Genomic DNA, 14845 nt, shown 5'->3' on the forward strand with positions numbered 1-14845 from the left:
TTTATCTTCCAAAGGTTTCCTTTCTCTCTCTTTCCAGTGTCTTCCCTTCTGTCTTGAGGAAAATTAAACATCCTAAGAAAGCAGGATTAAGAAAAGGAAAATGAGGCTCTAAAAACATTTATTTTTCTAGAGCAACTGTGTTTAGTGATAGATAAGGTGGAGCATACAAATACTGTGTTTATTGGAAATCATATTATCCTTAGAGGGAATTCCTACTACTCATTACAAATTAACAGTAATCTCTTCCATGGAAAGAATCTAACTTAACTCATTGAATTCCTACTAAGTCTAAGTCATGGATATTCTATAAGGGGGAAAATGAGTGAGACAGACTTGACTTCAATGAGATTACGTTAATAAGGAAGGGAGAGGATAAGGCAATTACCATTATATTATGGAAGCTACCTTATCTAATAAGATCATGCCTTTTCAGACCTAATATTGTTAATTTTATAGTCCTCTCATTTTGTTAAGCTGCTGTCTGATTCCTTTTTCTTTGATATTCGTGGATCTTAAGAATTCTCATAGCCAAATGTCTATGTGGTTATCTCCTTTCACTTTATCTTTTTATGATATTTTTTTCTCAGTCCAATTTCTGCCATGTTTAGTTACCACCTTCTTTTGAGTTCTAGCAGTGTAGGTAAATGATCTACGGCAAGTTTTTATTCTCCTTTGTATAATGAGATTAAAAAAATTAAATGATTTCTAATGTTTCTTTCAGATCCAAAATTCTATGAAAGTTGGCTTTTCTTTTTTTCCCCCCCAATTCAATTTTCCATTTTTCCCCCTTCTGTGTCTGCTTTTCCCCTGTATTCTACAGAATATAAGTCTGGAGAACAGCATTTGATAGATTCCATTTGGTTTTGAGTTGTTTAAATGTCTCAGTTCTTAGCAGTGTGAGGTATGTATCAAAGGAGTCAGACATGTCAAGAGGCAGAACACTAGAAATAAAAGACTTTATGAGAGGCAAGTTTCTTAATATAAAGAATTAACGCATATTATACTAAAAAGGTATTTCCATGAACTTTAGTAGGAGTTTATTGTTTTGGGTATTTCATTAAAAATCTTAGAGGAATGATGCTAGAGTATAAGATGATTTTGAGCTTCTTTTACTTATTTACCAAATAAAAAAGCTTTTCTTTAATTATATGTAAAATCCTTTTCTTGGAACCAAAGAGCAAATATTTCAGATTTAAATTATAACAAGGACACAATCATAAACAAGCTGTATGTTTTTAAAATAAAATCTTAATTTTGTTTACATAAAAAAATGGGAGTAGTAATATCATAAAATACTATAAAATTGTGATAATGCTTATCATTATAAGAAGCTTTATTTTTTTCCCAAAAGTATTTTATTCATAATACCTTGTAAACATGCATAATGTTATGATGGTCAAAAATGAGATTCGGGACAAAATTTCTGTGAAGTCAAACATGACCCTTGATACACAGATCATTAATACAACAGGAATGCACTCAAACATTGCTTTCAGCCCTACCCAAGTTTTTCAGTGAGTAAATATATATGCAGGCCCTATTTATGTTAAGGAAGAACACAATCTCTAAAGCAATAGAAACAAAATGAAAGAGGAAGGAAAACAGCATTAGGAGGAATATTTTAGGTTAGCAGAGACTTCTTTCCCTCAGTTATAAATCTTAACATTAGAGAAAACGCAAGCCACAGTATGCAAGGGTAAACAGTAAAAAATGTCAGATTCTAAAACTAAACTTGCATATGCAAGATTTTTTACAAGAAGTTAGAAAGCTTAAATTATATTGAAAATACAGAGTAGAATTCAAAGAATTTTTTACAATGTATATTCCATAGAGGAAGCCATATAAGGAAAATGATAAATAGAAATAGAGAAATAAAAGAAAAAACATATTAGCTTTCAGAACTGTCAATCAGCCAAGAGTATGAGTTTACCTAGCAGAATACTCCTGTGAAGGGCATGTTACATGAGAACTGAGCTAAGTGCAGTCGATGGCAACATTTGTTGCTCATTTGCTCAGTGATGTACAGCTCTTTGAGACCCCATGGACTGCATGCAGCACACCAGGCTTCCCTATCCATCACCAACTCCTGGAGCTTGCTGAAACTCATGTCCATCGAGTTGGTGATGCCATCTAAAAATCTTGTTCTCTGTCGTCCCCTTCTCCTTCTGCTTCAGTCTTTCCCAGCATCAGGGTCTTTTCCAATGAGTCAGCTCTTCGCATCAGCTGACCTAAGTATTGGAACTTCAGCCTCAGCATCAGTCCCTCCAGTGAATATTCAGGATTGATTTCCTTTAGGGTTGACTGGTTTGATCTTGCAGTCCAAGGGACTCTTAAGAGTCTTCTCCAACACCACAATTCAAAAGCATTGATTCTTCAGTGCTCAGCCTTCTTTACGGTCCAACTCTCACATCCATACATGACTAACGAAAAAACCATAGCTTTGACTAGACAGACCTTGGTCGGCAAAGTGATGTCTCTGCTTTTTAATATGCTGTCTAGGCTTGTCATAGCTTTTCTTCCAAGGAGCAAGCATCTTTGAATTTCATGGCTGCAGTCATCATCTACAGTGATTTTGGAGCCCAAGAAAATAAAGTCTGTCACTATTTCCATTGTTTCCCCATCTATTTGCCATGAAGTGATGAGGCTGAGTGCCATGATCTTCATTTTTTGAACTCTGAGTTTTAAGCCAGCTTTTTCACTCTCCTCTACATAGCATAGGCTTTTAGGAGCTGTGATATTCACAAGTGCCCAGCTATGAGCCTGGTACAACTAACCCCATATGTTAAAGTGTACACTTCCTTCTCAACACTGAAAGTTAATTGAAAGAAGGGGATGATGAGAAAGAGTGACTAGCGTAATGCTACAGTCAGTACAATGACAGACTATTGTCTAGTCTAACAAATAATTTAGTTTTCAAAGAGCAAAGCGAAAATTAGGGAATAACGAACAAAGCTCATGCAAATCTTTAATTCCTTGTAAACTCAAGTCACTTTTTACAAAGGCCTTGTGTCATTAAAAGTATCACAGTGATGTGCTTTATGTCTAAGTTTGGTATATAAAGGAACCAAATGTAACAGGACCCTCGTAGTTTCAAACAGAACACAATACAACCTTAAACAGAAAATATCTTTTATAGGGGATTTTTCTTAAAAACTAATTATATAACTATATTTCTTCAAAGGGAAAGAAATGACAATGACTAATATGCTTTTAATTATTCAAACTAAAATTTCCATCTCTTATCTTTTACTTAACTCTGAAAGTAACTTATGAATGGTAATTTCTAAAGCAAAGGGAAGAAAACAATTATTGACTTATTAATGTCTTTCACACTTCATTCCAGTCAAGTCTATCTTGAAACTCGAAAAATAATTGAATTTTGTTTTCCTCTGTTTCATTTTAGGACCCCATCCACTTTGAGTTTGTTTCCAAGTTACAGTGTATGCATCATTTATAAGCTGCAATACAAGTGTTAGTCATTATTATCTTTGCTGCTGCTGCTACTGCTGCTAAGTTGCTTCAGTCGTGTCCGACTCTGTGCGACCCCATAGACACCAGCCCACCAGGCTCCGCTGTCCCTGGGATTCTCCAGGTAAGAACACTGGTGTGGGTTGCCATTTCCTTCTCCAATTATTTACTAGGTCTATAAAAGTCAAGTTTCAAAACCCTTGATTGTATGAAGCATATTGTTAGTTCACTAATAATGTCAAATGACCATTATTAGTGATGTTAAATATCTTAGGCATATTTAACATCACTAACAGAATCAGCAAAGAAATTAAAAGGACATCTGTGAATATATAAAGCATTTGCCTCTGTTTTATCTAGTCCTTTGAGAGCTGGTCTCTTTCAGCCAGATATTATACTGGCATAAGGACTGCATTATATTTTTCTAATAATTACTTTTCAAAATTGTTATTTTAGAATGGATTTATTTTATTTTTAAGTGCACAATTATGGTTGTGTTGCATTATTCTTGAAAACAATAAAATACATAACATTAAGTGCTTCTATAGAAACAACGTAGAAATATCTAACTTTCTAAAGGGACCAGGTAATCTGCATGAAAGATTCACTAAAGCAATCTGAAAAGTCTATTATTAGTAAATAGAATAGTGTATATTATTACATAAACTTGTTAGGTAGTAAATTGCAAAGAAGAATTTGCTACTGGGGCTCTTTTAAATATATAGTTTTGTTTTTTTTTTTCCTTTTCCCTTTCTTCCTTTCTTTTCTTTTGTTTTAATCACTTGAAACTGAACTAGCAGAAACAGAGGAAGGAAACATGTTCAAGCAGGGCACGTCAGAAGAAATAATATAGATATGAAGGAGAAAATTACATACTATTCAAAATCTCTAGTTTCTTAATGAAAGTGAATACGAGTCTCCATTTTTAAACTGAACATCACTAAGACCCTGATTAAGGGGTTTTTATACATTTTTTCCTCTTATGAAATAAAATTCACCATCTACTGAAAGGAAGTGAGGTGACTAATTTTTGTTCAACTTTACTGATACTCATTTTAGTTTAAATCAAGAGTTCTCAAATTTTCTTGGTTCACAGCACCATTAGTGTCCCAGTAATTTTTTCACAGCTCTCCCAGGAAGAAAAAAATAAGAGCTTCACTTATTAAATAGTTAGGTCCAAACAACTCAAAAGTAATAATTTGTGTAGTGTATGACCCATGTCATTGTGTTTGCATTGAAAATGTACAATATTCAGTAGTGCCTCTGTGAGTGTGCTGTAGAGTCCTGGGGAACCACAGTGCGGTGTGAAAAATATGACCCTAAATCAGGAAAATACAAACTAGTAACTGGAAACTATGTAAAGCATCTTAAAAATCTTAAAAAGTAGAAACCAGTTCCAATACATACAAGAATCTAGGTGAGCCAGGTAAAACCACAGAGTAAAATAAAAAAATCTGTCTTAGAAAGAGGAAAAACATAGAATTTCTTTTTAAAATTTATATGCTATTCACACACACACACACACACACATTAAGCTTAAGATGATATCCAGGGAGGAAAAAGAATAACAAGTAAAATAAGCATCTATATAAAATTTAGGCATCAAATATATAATAAAATTAAACAGACTATGTAAATGTAAAAGGAAAACTGGTAACATTTTAAATAGTCAAAGACAACTGATCAGAAACACTCCTTAAACACTCCATTGTATAAGAAAAATCTGTGCTCTTTGATCATCAAACAAAATCAAAATTGCCTCTAAACATAAATCTGTCTCCCTCTTCCAGTCCTTCATCTAAGCATAGCTTTAGCTTATCTTTTTCTTTTTTTCCCCTGAGCTGCTAAGTAATGAATGGCTAGCAGAGAGATGCCTTTGTCAGCAGAAACCTGACCAAACTGGTATATAATTTTTGTACTTCAATACAAAGAGAAAGAAATTGAAAAGCCTAGACAAAACAATTTGGAGAAAGTAATCAGAAGTGTCAATAGACCTGATTGCAGGACAAAGACTGTGTATTTAGAGTATAAATGTAAAACTGCTGCTGCTGCTAAGTCGCTTCAGTTGTGTCCGACTCTGTGCGACCCCACAGACGGCAGCCCACCAGGCTCCCCCGTCCCTGGGATTCTCCAGGCAAGAACACTGGAGTGGGTTGCTGTTTCCTTCTCCAATGCATGAAAGTGAAAAGTGAAAGTGAAGTCGCTCAGTCATTCCGACTCCTAGCGACCGCATGGACTGCAGCCCACGAGGCTCCTCCATCCATGGGATTTTCCAGGCAAGAGTACTGGAGTGGGGTGCCATTGCCTTCTCTGAAATGTAAAACTAATACATTAAAATACATATGTATTGCTGACCTTTCTTGGCACAACTAAAGCATCCTTAAGATTTCTTTTGTAACAGAACAGGTACAACAGTACAGCATCAACTCTGTTAATTGGTTTTGGAATGCTTTGCTTTAAAGTCTTTGTTAGTTTCTCAGTCCTGTCTGACTCTTTGTGACCCACGGACTGTAGACCACTATGCTCCTCTGTCCATGGGATTTCCCAGGCAAGAATACTGGAGCAGGTTGTCATTTCCTCCTCCAGGGGGACTACCTGACCCAGGGATCAAACCGGGTCTCCCGCACTGCAAGCAGGGAAGCTTTAAAGTCTAAGGGTTGTATTAAATAAGAGGAGAACTCGGGGGGTGAGGTGTAAAGGGACTGGTTTGAATAGTGGGAAATGAGAGTACATCTAGAAAGATAGGGGAGGAAATTATTGTGAATACTGCTGCATTTTGCAAAAATTCATTCCCTAACAAAAACAACAATTTCCTAAAACAATAAAAGGCCTTCTCTGATTAGAACTTTTAGTCACAAAGAGAAAAAAAAAGTTTGTTATCAGTTTTTCATAAATGTTAAAACAAGGGCCTCATATTCTGACTTGTGTGTCTAAATTAAAGTTGGTTGAGTATATATATCACTTATTCATTTTAGCTCCCTAAGTACCACAGAAACTTGAAATGAGAAAAAAGGGTTTTGGAAAATCTATTTAGTATAATTTCACTTGATCTTAGTTAGCCAAAAGGCCAAAATAAGATATTTAACACAATTTCAGTCAGTTTTAAAAGCATTATTTAGAGGCTTATAAATGATTTATTAGGTAAAGAAGTAAGCATGTAAATAAACTACAATAAGCTTTCTAAAGAAAAGTCCAAGGACAATGACCACACTAAACAAAATTGCGAAATTAATTAGTATTCTACCACTCTTTTCATTCCCTTCTCTGATGCCTCTAGCTACTTTTCCACCCCAGATACTTATACCAAAAGCTCATTAACCTTTGCATTCAACTACTAGCCAATTAGTAACAGAGATATGAGTAATGCTTCGAGAGGTGTTTGCATCTGAATGCAGTTTGAAGACTAACTAAACCTTCAATCAGCCTCAAAGGCAGTACTTAACCATGGCTACACATTAGACTTACCAATAGAGCTTTTAAAAATCTGATGCCCAGGCAATATTCCTAAACAATTAGATAGGAATATCTGGGGGCAGGACCGAGTGTCAAAGTTGTTTAAAGCTCCCTAAGTGATTCCAATGAACAGTCAAAGCTGAGAATCACTGCTTTAGGAAAAACATTTGAAAAAATGAAATTTCAAGCTAGTAAAGGAGAAATTATTAGTGGGGAATATATCACGTTGCTCTACTGTTGTTTAGTCACTAAGTCATGTCTGACTCTTTGTGACCCCCATGGACTGTAGCAGCCAGACTTTTCTGTCCTTCACTGTCTCCTGGAGTTTGCTCAAACTCATGTCCATTGAGTCAGTGATGCCATCCAACCATCTCATCCTCTGTTACCTCCTTCTCCTCCTGCCCTCAATCCTTCCCAGCATCAGGGTCTTTTCCAATGAGTCAGCCTCCAGAACGAAAACCACAATACAGAAAACTAACCAAAATGCTCACATGGATCACAGCCTTGTCTAACTCAATGAAACTATGAGCCATGCTGTGCAGGGCCACCAAAGACAGGTCATGGTGGAGGGTTCTGACAAGACGCAGTCCACTGGAGGAGGGAATGGCAAATCACTTCAGTATTCTTGTCTCAGGAACCACATGAATAGTATGAAAAGGTGAAAAGATATGACACTGGAAGATGAGCTCTCCAGGTTGGTAGGTATTCAATATGCTACTGGAGAAGAGTGGAGAAATAGCTTCAGAAAGAATGAAGAGGTTGGGCCAAAGTGGAAACAATATCAAGTCTGGTGATAAAAATGAAGTCCAATGCTGTAAAGAACAAAATTGCATTGGAACTTGGAATGTTAGGTCCATGAATCAAGGTAAATTGAATGTGGTCAAACAGATGGCAAGAATGAACATCAACATTTTAGGAATCAGTGAACTAAAATGGACAGGAATGGGCAAGTTTAATTCAGATGACCACTGTATTCACTACTGTACACAAGAATCCCTTAGAAGAAAATGGAATAGTCCTCACAGTCAACAAGAGTCTGAAATGCAGTACTTGGGTGCAGTCTCAAAAATGACAGAATTATCTCTGGTCATTTCCAAAGTAAACCATTTAACATCACAGTCATCCAAGTCTATGCCCCAACCACTAATGCCAAAGAAGCTGAAGTTGAATGGTTCTATGAAGACCTACAAGACCTTCTAGAACTAACACCAAAAAAAGATGTCCTTTTCATCATAGGGGATTGGAACTCAAAAGTAGGAAGTCAAGAGATACCAGGAGTAACAGGCAAATTTGGCCTGTTTGGCCCGTTTGGAGGGCAAAATGAAGCAGGGTAAAGGCTAACAGAGTTTTATCAAGAGAATACACTGGTCATAGCAAACACCCTCTTCCAACAACATGAAAGATGACTCTACACATGGACATCATCAGATGGTCAATGTTGAAATCAGATTGATTATATTCTTTGCAGATGAAGATGGAGAAGCTCTATATGGTCAGCAAAAACAAGACTGGGAGCTGATTGTGGCTCAGTTCATTGACTCCTTATTGCAAAATTTAGACTTAAATTGAAGAAAATAGGGAAAACCACTAGGTCATTCAGATATGACCCAAATCGATCCCTTATGATTATACACTGGAAATGGCAAATAGATGCAAGGGATTAGATCTAATAGACAGAGTGCCTGAAGAGCTATGGACGGAGGTTCATAACATTGTACAACAGGCGGTGACCAAAACTATCCCCAAGAAAAAGAAATGCAAGAAGGCAAGATGGTTGTCTGAGGAGGCCTTATAAATAGCTGAGAAAAGAGGAGAAATAAAAGTCAAAGGAGAAAGTGAAACATATACCCAATTGAATGCAGAGTTCCAAAGAATAACAAGGAGAGGTAAGAAAGCCTTATTCAGTGAATAATGCAGAAAAATAGAGGAAAATAATAGAATTGGAAATTAAGAGACACCAAGGGAACATTTCATGCAAAGGTAGGCCTGTTGCTCTACTGACAATGTCAACTGACGAAAAAGCTCTGTTCAAGGTAAAGGACCATTTTTATTATAAGAGAAATTTAGAAAATTTCTACATTTAGAAAATCACTAGTTTGAAGTCTTGATTTCAGCAAGTTACTTGAGTTTTACCTGTAAAAGAAGAATAACAATAGCAATGCCTATCTCCTGGTGCTATTTAGAATGAGCAAATGAAACAGGGCACCAAAAAATGTTTCATAAAACTGTAAAATTTTATTTGTTATTACATAGATGAGCTAGAACCATTTATCATTAAAAAGATTAGTTGTAATGTGATTACAACTATAATATGATTATCTAAAAGATTTATCAGTTTGTTTTAATAATTTACTTTATAAAATCTAAGCATCTAGCCCAATGTTTCTTGAAGTATGATTTCTTAAAGTATGGTTCACTGATACCAGTGGATGCTAGTATTACCAGCATCAGTTGAAAATTTGTTAGAAATGCAAATTCTTGGAGTCTGCCTCAGGCCTACCAAATCAGAAACTGGAGGCAGAATCCAGCAATCTTGTTTGAACAAGCCTTCCAGGTGATTCTGATGCATGCTACAACTTGAAAACCATACATCTACCCAAACATCAGTAAAAAGAGAGTATATACAACTAAAACCAAAAGATAATATATATTATTTATTGTGTGTGCTTAGTGGCTCAGTCGTATCTGACTCTTTGTGACCCCATGGACTGCAGCCCACCAGGCTCCTCTGTCTATGGGGATTCTTCAGGCAAGAATACTGGAGTGGGTTGCCATGCCCTCTTCCAGGGGATCTTCCCAATCCAGGGATGGAACCCAGGTCTCTTGCATTACAGGCGGATTCTTTACCGTCTGAGCAAATATTTAAATAAGAAATGTTATTTATTATTTAAATGTTTAAAAATCATAGAAAAGGCATACCATCATAAATTGCTACTTAAAAAACTCCTAAAGTTTTGTATTTTAAAATAGTACAATTCTCACTACGTGGCCAAGCTTTATCAATTAACACATTAATCATGAATACAATAGTAGTATATAAGTTTAGAAGTCAGATTAATTACAGAGTATACAATACTTTGGATAAGGAATTCCCACAATAGTGGGAATAACAATGGTTCAGAAAATAGTCAAGTTTTAATTCTCTCAGAGAGGAAGAGTCACAACTGTATCTTAAAAATCACATTTATCCTGAAGACAACACCCCACAGCATCTCAATGTTTTTATTCAGCCTAAGGAAGTGTGTCACCACTGACTCAGAGAAAAGACCATTTCTTGGACTGAATCACCAGTAATGTTTCCTGCAGTCTTAGATTTGTCATTGTGTCTGCTAAGCAACAGAAAAACAGTCTCAAAACTTCTTATCTTGAAAGATTTCATAAGAAAAAATACCAACATTGCTCCCAAACTCAAAGTCCAAAGGTCTTGCTATTAATTAGACATATGCAGGACAGCATAGGTGAGAACACTGACGAGTCACGAGATTGTAATAAAAAGGTCTTTGAGATCGTTCCTGTTCCTTTGTTTTACATTTTAAAAAGTTTTGGCAGTCTCAAGATACCTAGCACCATCTTGTAAAGATGAGCATAGAGTATCCCAATTAAAAATTCATGTTTAGTATTCATCTTTAGCTTCTGAGTGAAACTGAGAAGAAATGACTTTCCCTGAAAGACTCCTTAACTACAGATGAAGTTCCATTTACCATCACTGAGCATATGACTCTGGTTCTTTCTTTGATCAAGATTCCTGGAGCCATAATGGATTTTCCTCCCCTCAATCCTAAGCCTCCAATATTTAAAGAACCTAGGGTTAAAAGTGGGGTTATGTGTAGGAAGAATAACTCTAATAATTGATATCTGTACTCTATATTCTAGGAAATATTTTCAACCTATTCAAACAAAAGACTATAATCAAAATTATACTGTCTTTCTCTAGCAATTGCTTTGCTCCACCTTACAAGAAAAATAGCAATTCTAAACTCTAATTTTCCCCACTGGAAAGACTAACATAAATATAAAATTTCCAAAAGTAATTCACTCCTTTTGCTCATTCACTTACTATAAACATTTCCTGAGTTCCTAGTATGTTCCAGGAATTGTTTTAGATGCAAAATGAATCTAGTGAGATGCATAGACTTCAGTGATGAGGATGTGAATTCTATGTGTCTAGAGCGCTAGGTTTCAGATTCTCTGTGAACTAGGACCAGTGGTACTGAAATTTGAGTGAGTATCAGAATCACTCGGAGAACTTGTTAAAACAGAGTTTGAGGCCCCATCCAGAGAGATGCTATTTGGTAGATCTGAGATGGGTCCCAAATTAGCATTTCTTATAAATTCTCAGGTAACACTGATACTGCTGGTCTGGTGACCACACTTTGCAAACTACTTACCAAGAAATAACAGCTCATCACACTATGCCTGCCAATTTTCAGACACTGTACATCTCTCTTCCAAAGAAGGCAATGGCCTTTTAAAGGCTTGTCACTCATAACTGAGCAGAATTTTAGTTTCCAGAACCACCTCAAATATCTAGGATGGTAGCTCCACAAGACAAGAGAAAAGTACAAATAACAAGGAGAAAATTCTCTTTCCAATGGTTTTGCTTCCTCCTCGTTTTTCTTTTGTTTTATCTCCTAGCACAAGAAGTCTATCTTCTATTATGATTTCTCAATACTAGGGTCATGGAAAAGAATAACACACATTCAGATTTTTCATATTTCTTTACTTTAATAAAATCATAGTTTCTCTCCTAAATTAAGTCCCCTTTTTTTGTTGGACTATCTCCTTTCTGAACAAAAGAATCAGAGTTAGAAGGAACATTGAGAATTTACTTAATCCCTCCTTGGCCTCAGACAAGACTGTATCTAAACCATCCCCAAATATAGCAATTGTCAGTACAAAGATGAATAGGTACTAAGAATTTCCCATTCAACATTCTGTCACATACTTGAAGAAACTAATATACTTTCCCTCAGCCTTCTCTTCTCTGAGATAATCAACCTCGACATTTAAACTTCATTAGATTTCCTAAACTTAAATTCTTTTGACTCTTCTTTAATAAGTTTATCCCACCTTACCTCAGGGCCTGAATTATGTATTTACTGTTATCATGAAGATTTCTTTTTGGTATGTGAAAAGGGGAAAGTTAATTTATGGATTAAATAAAAAGGAATTTAATTGAAACAAAGAAAGATATATGTATAAATGCCACTATAATATAATGGCATTCACTTGAATGATTCATTTCAAATATTCTTTATTTTATTAAAAGAAGTAGTAATGCCCTATAGTTTTTTAAATTTTCTAAATCACCAGCCATTTCACACATAAAACGGATGGGAATTAGAAATCTTTATAAATATGCCACAGATTACACATAACCATGTTTCATGATACTTCACACAGAAGGAAAACATTATTATTATTCATTGGTTTTTCTTTTTTCTATAGTGCTTACTACAGAAGTTGGAGTTTATCCGTGATTTAATTCTATATGAGTTTAAAATTACTGAATCTGTGAAAAATAATTTCTCTGATTCAAGCTTTGAGAATCAGAAGTATTTAGAGATTCAGTGAGTACAGGACTAGTAGGATAAAGTCCATGTAAAGCCTGTGTTTCTCAGTAGTTTAGAAAGGAAAAATAGGTAATTGGAATATGGGGTAAAATGGGATGATTCACTTTAGTTCCATCTCTCCCATTCTATATATCACTATTCAAAATTTCACCTTTGCTTTTGGAATGGTGAGGTGCTCTAGTCCAGCACAGACCTGAGGGATACGTTTGCTTTCTTGCCTATTAGGATCAAGGTGTACGGTGGAGGCGATGCATTTAGTCTCCAGAGAGAAGGAAGATGCTGCTTGCACAGCACTTCTACTCACCAGTCCATGCAGCAGCAAGGGTGTTGGCTTTGAAGGAAGCCAACTGTCCTGCTCTCCCAGCCAGAGGTAAAGAATTGCATTGGTGGCCACTAGAGGGAGGAGGATTAGGAATAGAGTAAATTGTGGGGAAAAGGCACCCATGAAAAACGCACATGGGACAACCAACACATCACCAACCACCGCCTAGCAGCTACCTCTCTGAGGGACTACCATGGGGTCTGCAAACACCATTAAGCCAGAGACCCAGACCAGTAATTATTGTAGTATCCCAGAATATAGCCCCTTAACTTGGATGGCTGCAGAAGGGAGTTTGAATAGGATTGTGGGAAACACACAAGCACACAAACACAAACATACAAGCACACAGACATACATTCTCATCCCCCATTACAAGATGTTGCATCTGTGCCGTCTGATTCTCACTCATTTTCTTATTTAAAACTCTTGATGTTCTTTACCAAGAATGTGTTCACGAAAAGCAAACAGCCCACCTTCAAGATAGTCTTGGGAGAAGCACCAGCAGAGACACTCATTGTGCCAAGATGTATTTTACCAACAAATCTGTACAAATTACATGAGGTTAAAAACAAACGGAATATAATGTAATTAAAGCAAAGTTTCTTTTGCTAAATTACAGCTTGAAGCAAACCTGCAAGAAATGTTTCCAATTAGCTTCTTTAGCAAACACAAAGCATAGCTCAGAATGTTTTGCTTTCCATCCTGCCCTCTGGGTGGGCTGCCTAGTGGGTGTCTTACCTCCAGCGCAAGTAGCCGAGCATTCTGACCAAGGCTGATGATTCCATGTAAAGCCAACTTCATTGTCTCCACTGCCCGTCCGGGTGATGGGAACATTGAATTTATACCTAATTCCCAAATTCTGTTCCTGAAGCAGAACCTGCCATTGAAAACAACTGGTGAAGATAATTAAAATACAATGAGCCTTTATTCAGATATTTATTATTTCTTTTGAAGAAGAAAATGTCATAATTTAAGTCTTAAGGGAAATTTAAGACAACTTTTAGAATACATGTACTTATATTGAATATTCTCCTTCCATTTTCATGGGTAATTTGGAGCCATTTCTCTCATTTGCCTTGTTTGGTTATACAAATATTATTCAAGCAGGCATTGAAAAGATCAGTCACATGGAAAGAACAGCACAGTCTCAACTTTACACAGATTTTTTCACCCTTGGGCATTTTACCATTATTTACTTTAATTTCATCACTTTAATTTCAGATAATAAATCCTGCCCCATCCTACCTCAAAGGCCAGATTACAAAGAGGAGAAATGAAATGGCAAAGGCATATTTACCATGACAATGAGATTTTCCGAGGTGGGACCTAAAGCTTCTAAGGATTCTGGTTCATCAGTTGGTCTCTTATAGTGAAAAGCTGTCCCAGCAACATCAAATTTCCTCGGCCAGTCAATAGTCCAGGCACCATTAATATAGTAATCATCCCCTTCAGATTTTAAAGCTAAAAAAAAAATAAAACAAAACACTTTAGCTAAAATCTGAAACTTCATTCACTACAATGTAACTGAATAATAACTGCACTGAAGTGTACAATGAATATCCATTTTCATTTAGACATGGGATTCTTGACCATTTTCTTAAGTACAATTTAAAATAGTAATTTTCCACATGAATGTCAAGAAGATATTGAGTATTTATAATGTTATTGATAGAAAAGAATGAAAGGCTTATCTGAAAGAATAAAAATATGGAACAAGCAAGGGAAATTATGACTAAAGGATGGGAGTAGGGGTGAGGAGCAGATTTTCCTGTCCAAATGTTAAAACAGTAATTATACAAATACAGGGGTGGGGCAACCTGTGGTCTGGCACACACATGGACAGAAAAACAGAACAAAATGGACAGCTAAGAAATAAACACAAGTACAATAGGGAGTTAATGTATAACAAAGGAAGCATCCTAAATTAGTAGAGGAAAGATAACAAGAAATGGAACTAAAGCAGAAGACTAGTAGGCAAAAAAAAAATGCTGAATTTATCTCATTCTTTATATAAGAATAGCTATCACAA

The 14845-nt window shown here is 36.0% G+C and overlaps 1 protein-coding gene across 5 annotated transcripts in view; it reads right to left on the reverse strand.

Moving 5' to 3' along the window:
• Window positions 1-14845, reverse strand: part of ADAMTS6 (ADAM metallopeptidase with thrombospondin type 1 motif 6) — a 305836-nt gene that overhangs the window by 68403 nt on the left and 222588 nt on the right. For 4 of the 5 annotated variants that reach the window (XR_011461451.1, XR_011461450.1, XM_005892772.2 and 1 more), the window contains 2 exons: window positions 14114-14277; window positions 13555-13693 (listed from right to left, as the gene is read on the reverse strand). Coding sequence is in view for 2 of the 5 variants with exons in the window: in XM_005892772.2 (XP_005892834.1) it covers window positions 13555-13693; window positions 14114-14277 (303 nt within the window). In the remaining 3 variants the exon portion in view is untranslated. Of the gene's footprint in view, window positions 1-12798; window positions 12888-13289; window positions 13694-14113; window positions 14278-14845 lie in introns of all 5 variants that reach the window. The other variant, XR_011461452.1, reaches the window with a different exon arrangement.

The sequence above is a fragment of the Bos mutus genome, chromosome 20 (genome assembly GCF_027580195.1).
Source record: "Bos mutus isolate GX-2022 chromosome 20, NWIPB_WYAK_1.1, whole genome shotgun sequence".
Taxonomy (NCBI): domain Eukaryota; kingdom Metazoa; phylum Chordata; class Mammalia; order Artiodactyla; family Bovidae; genus Bos; species Bos mutus.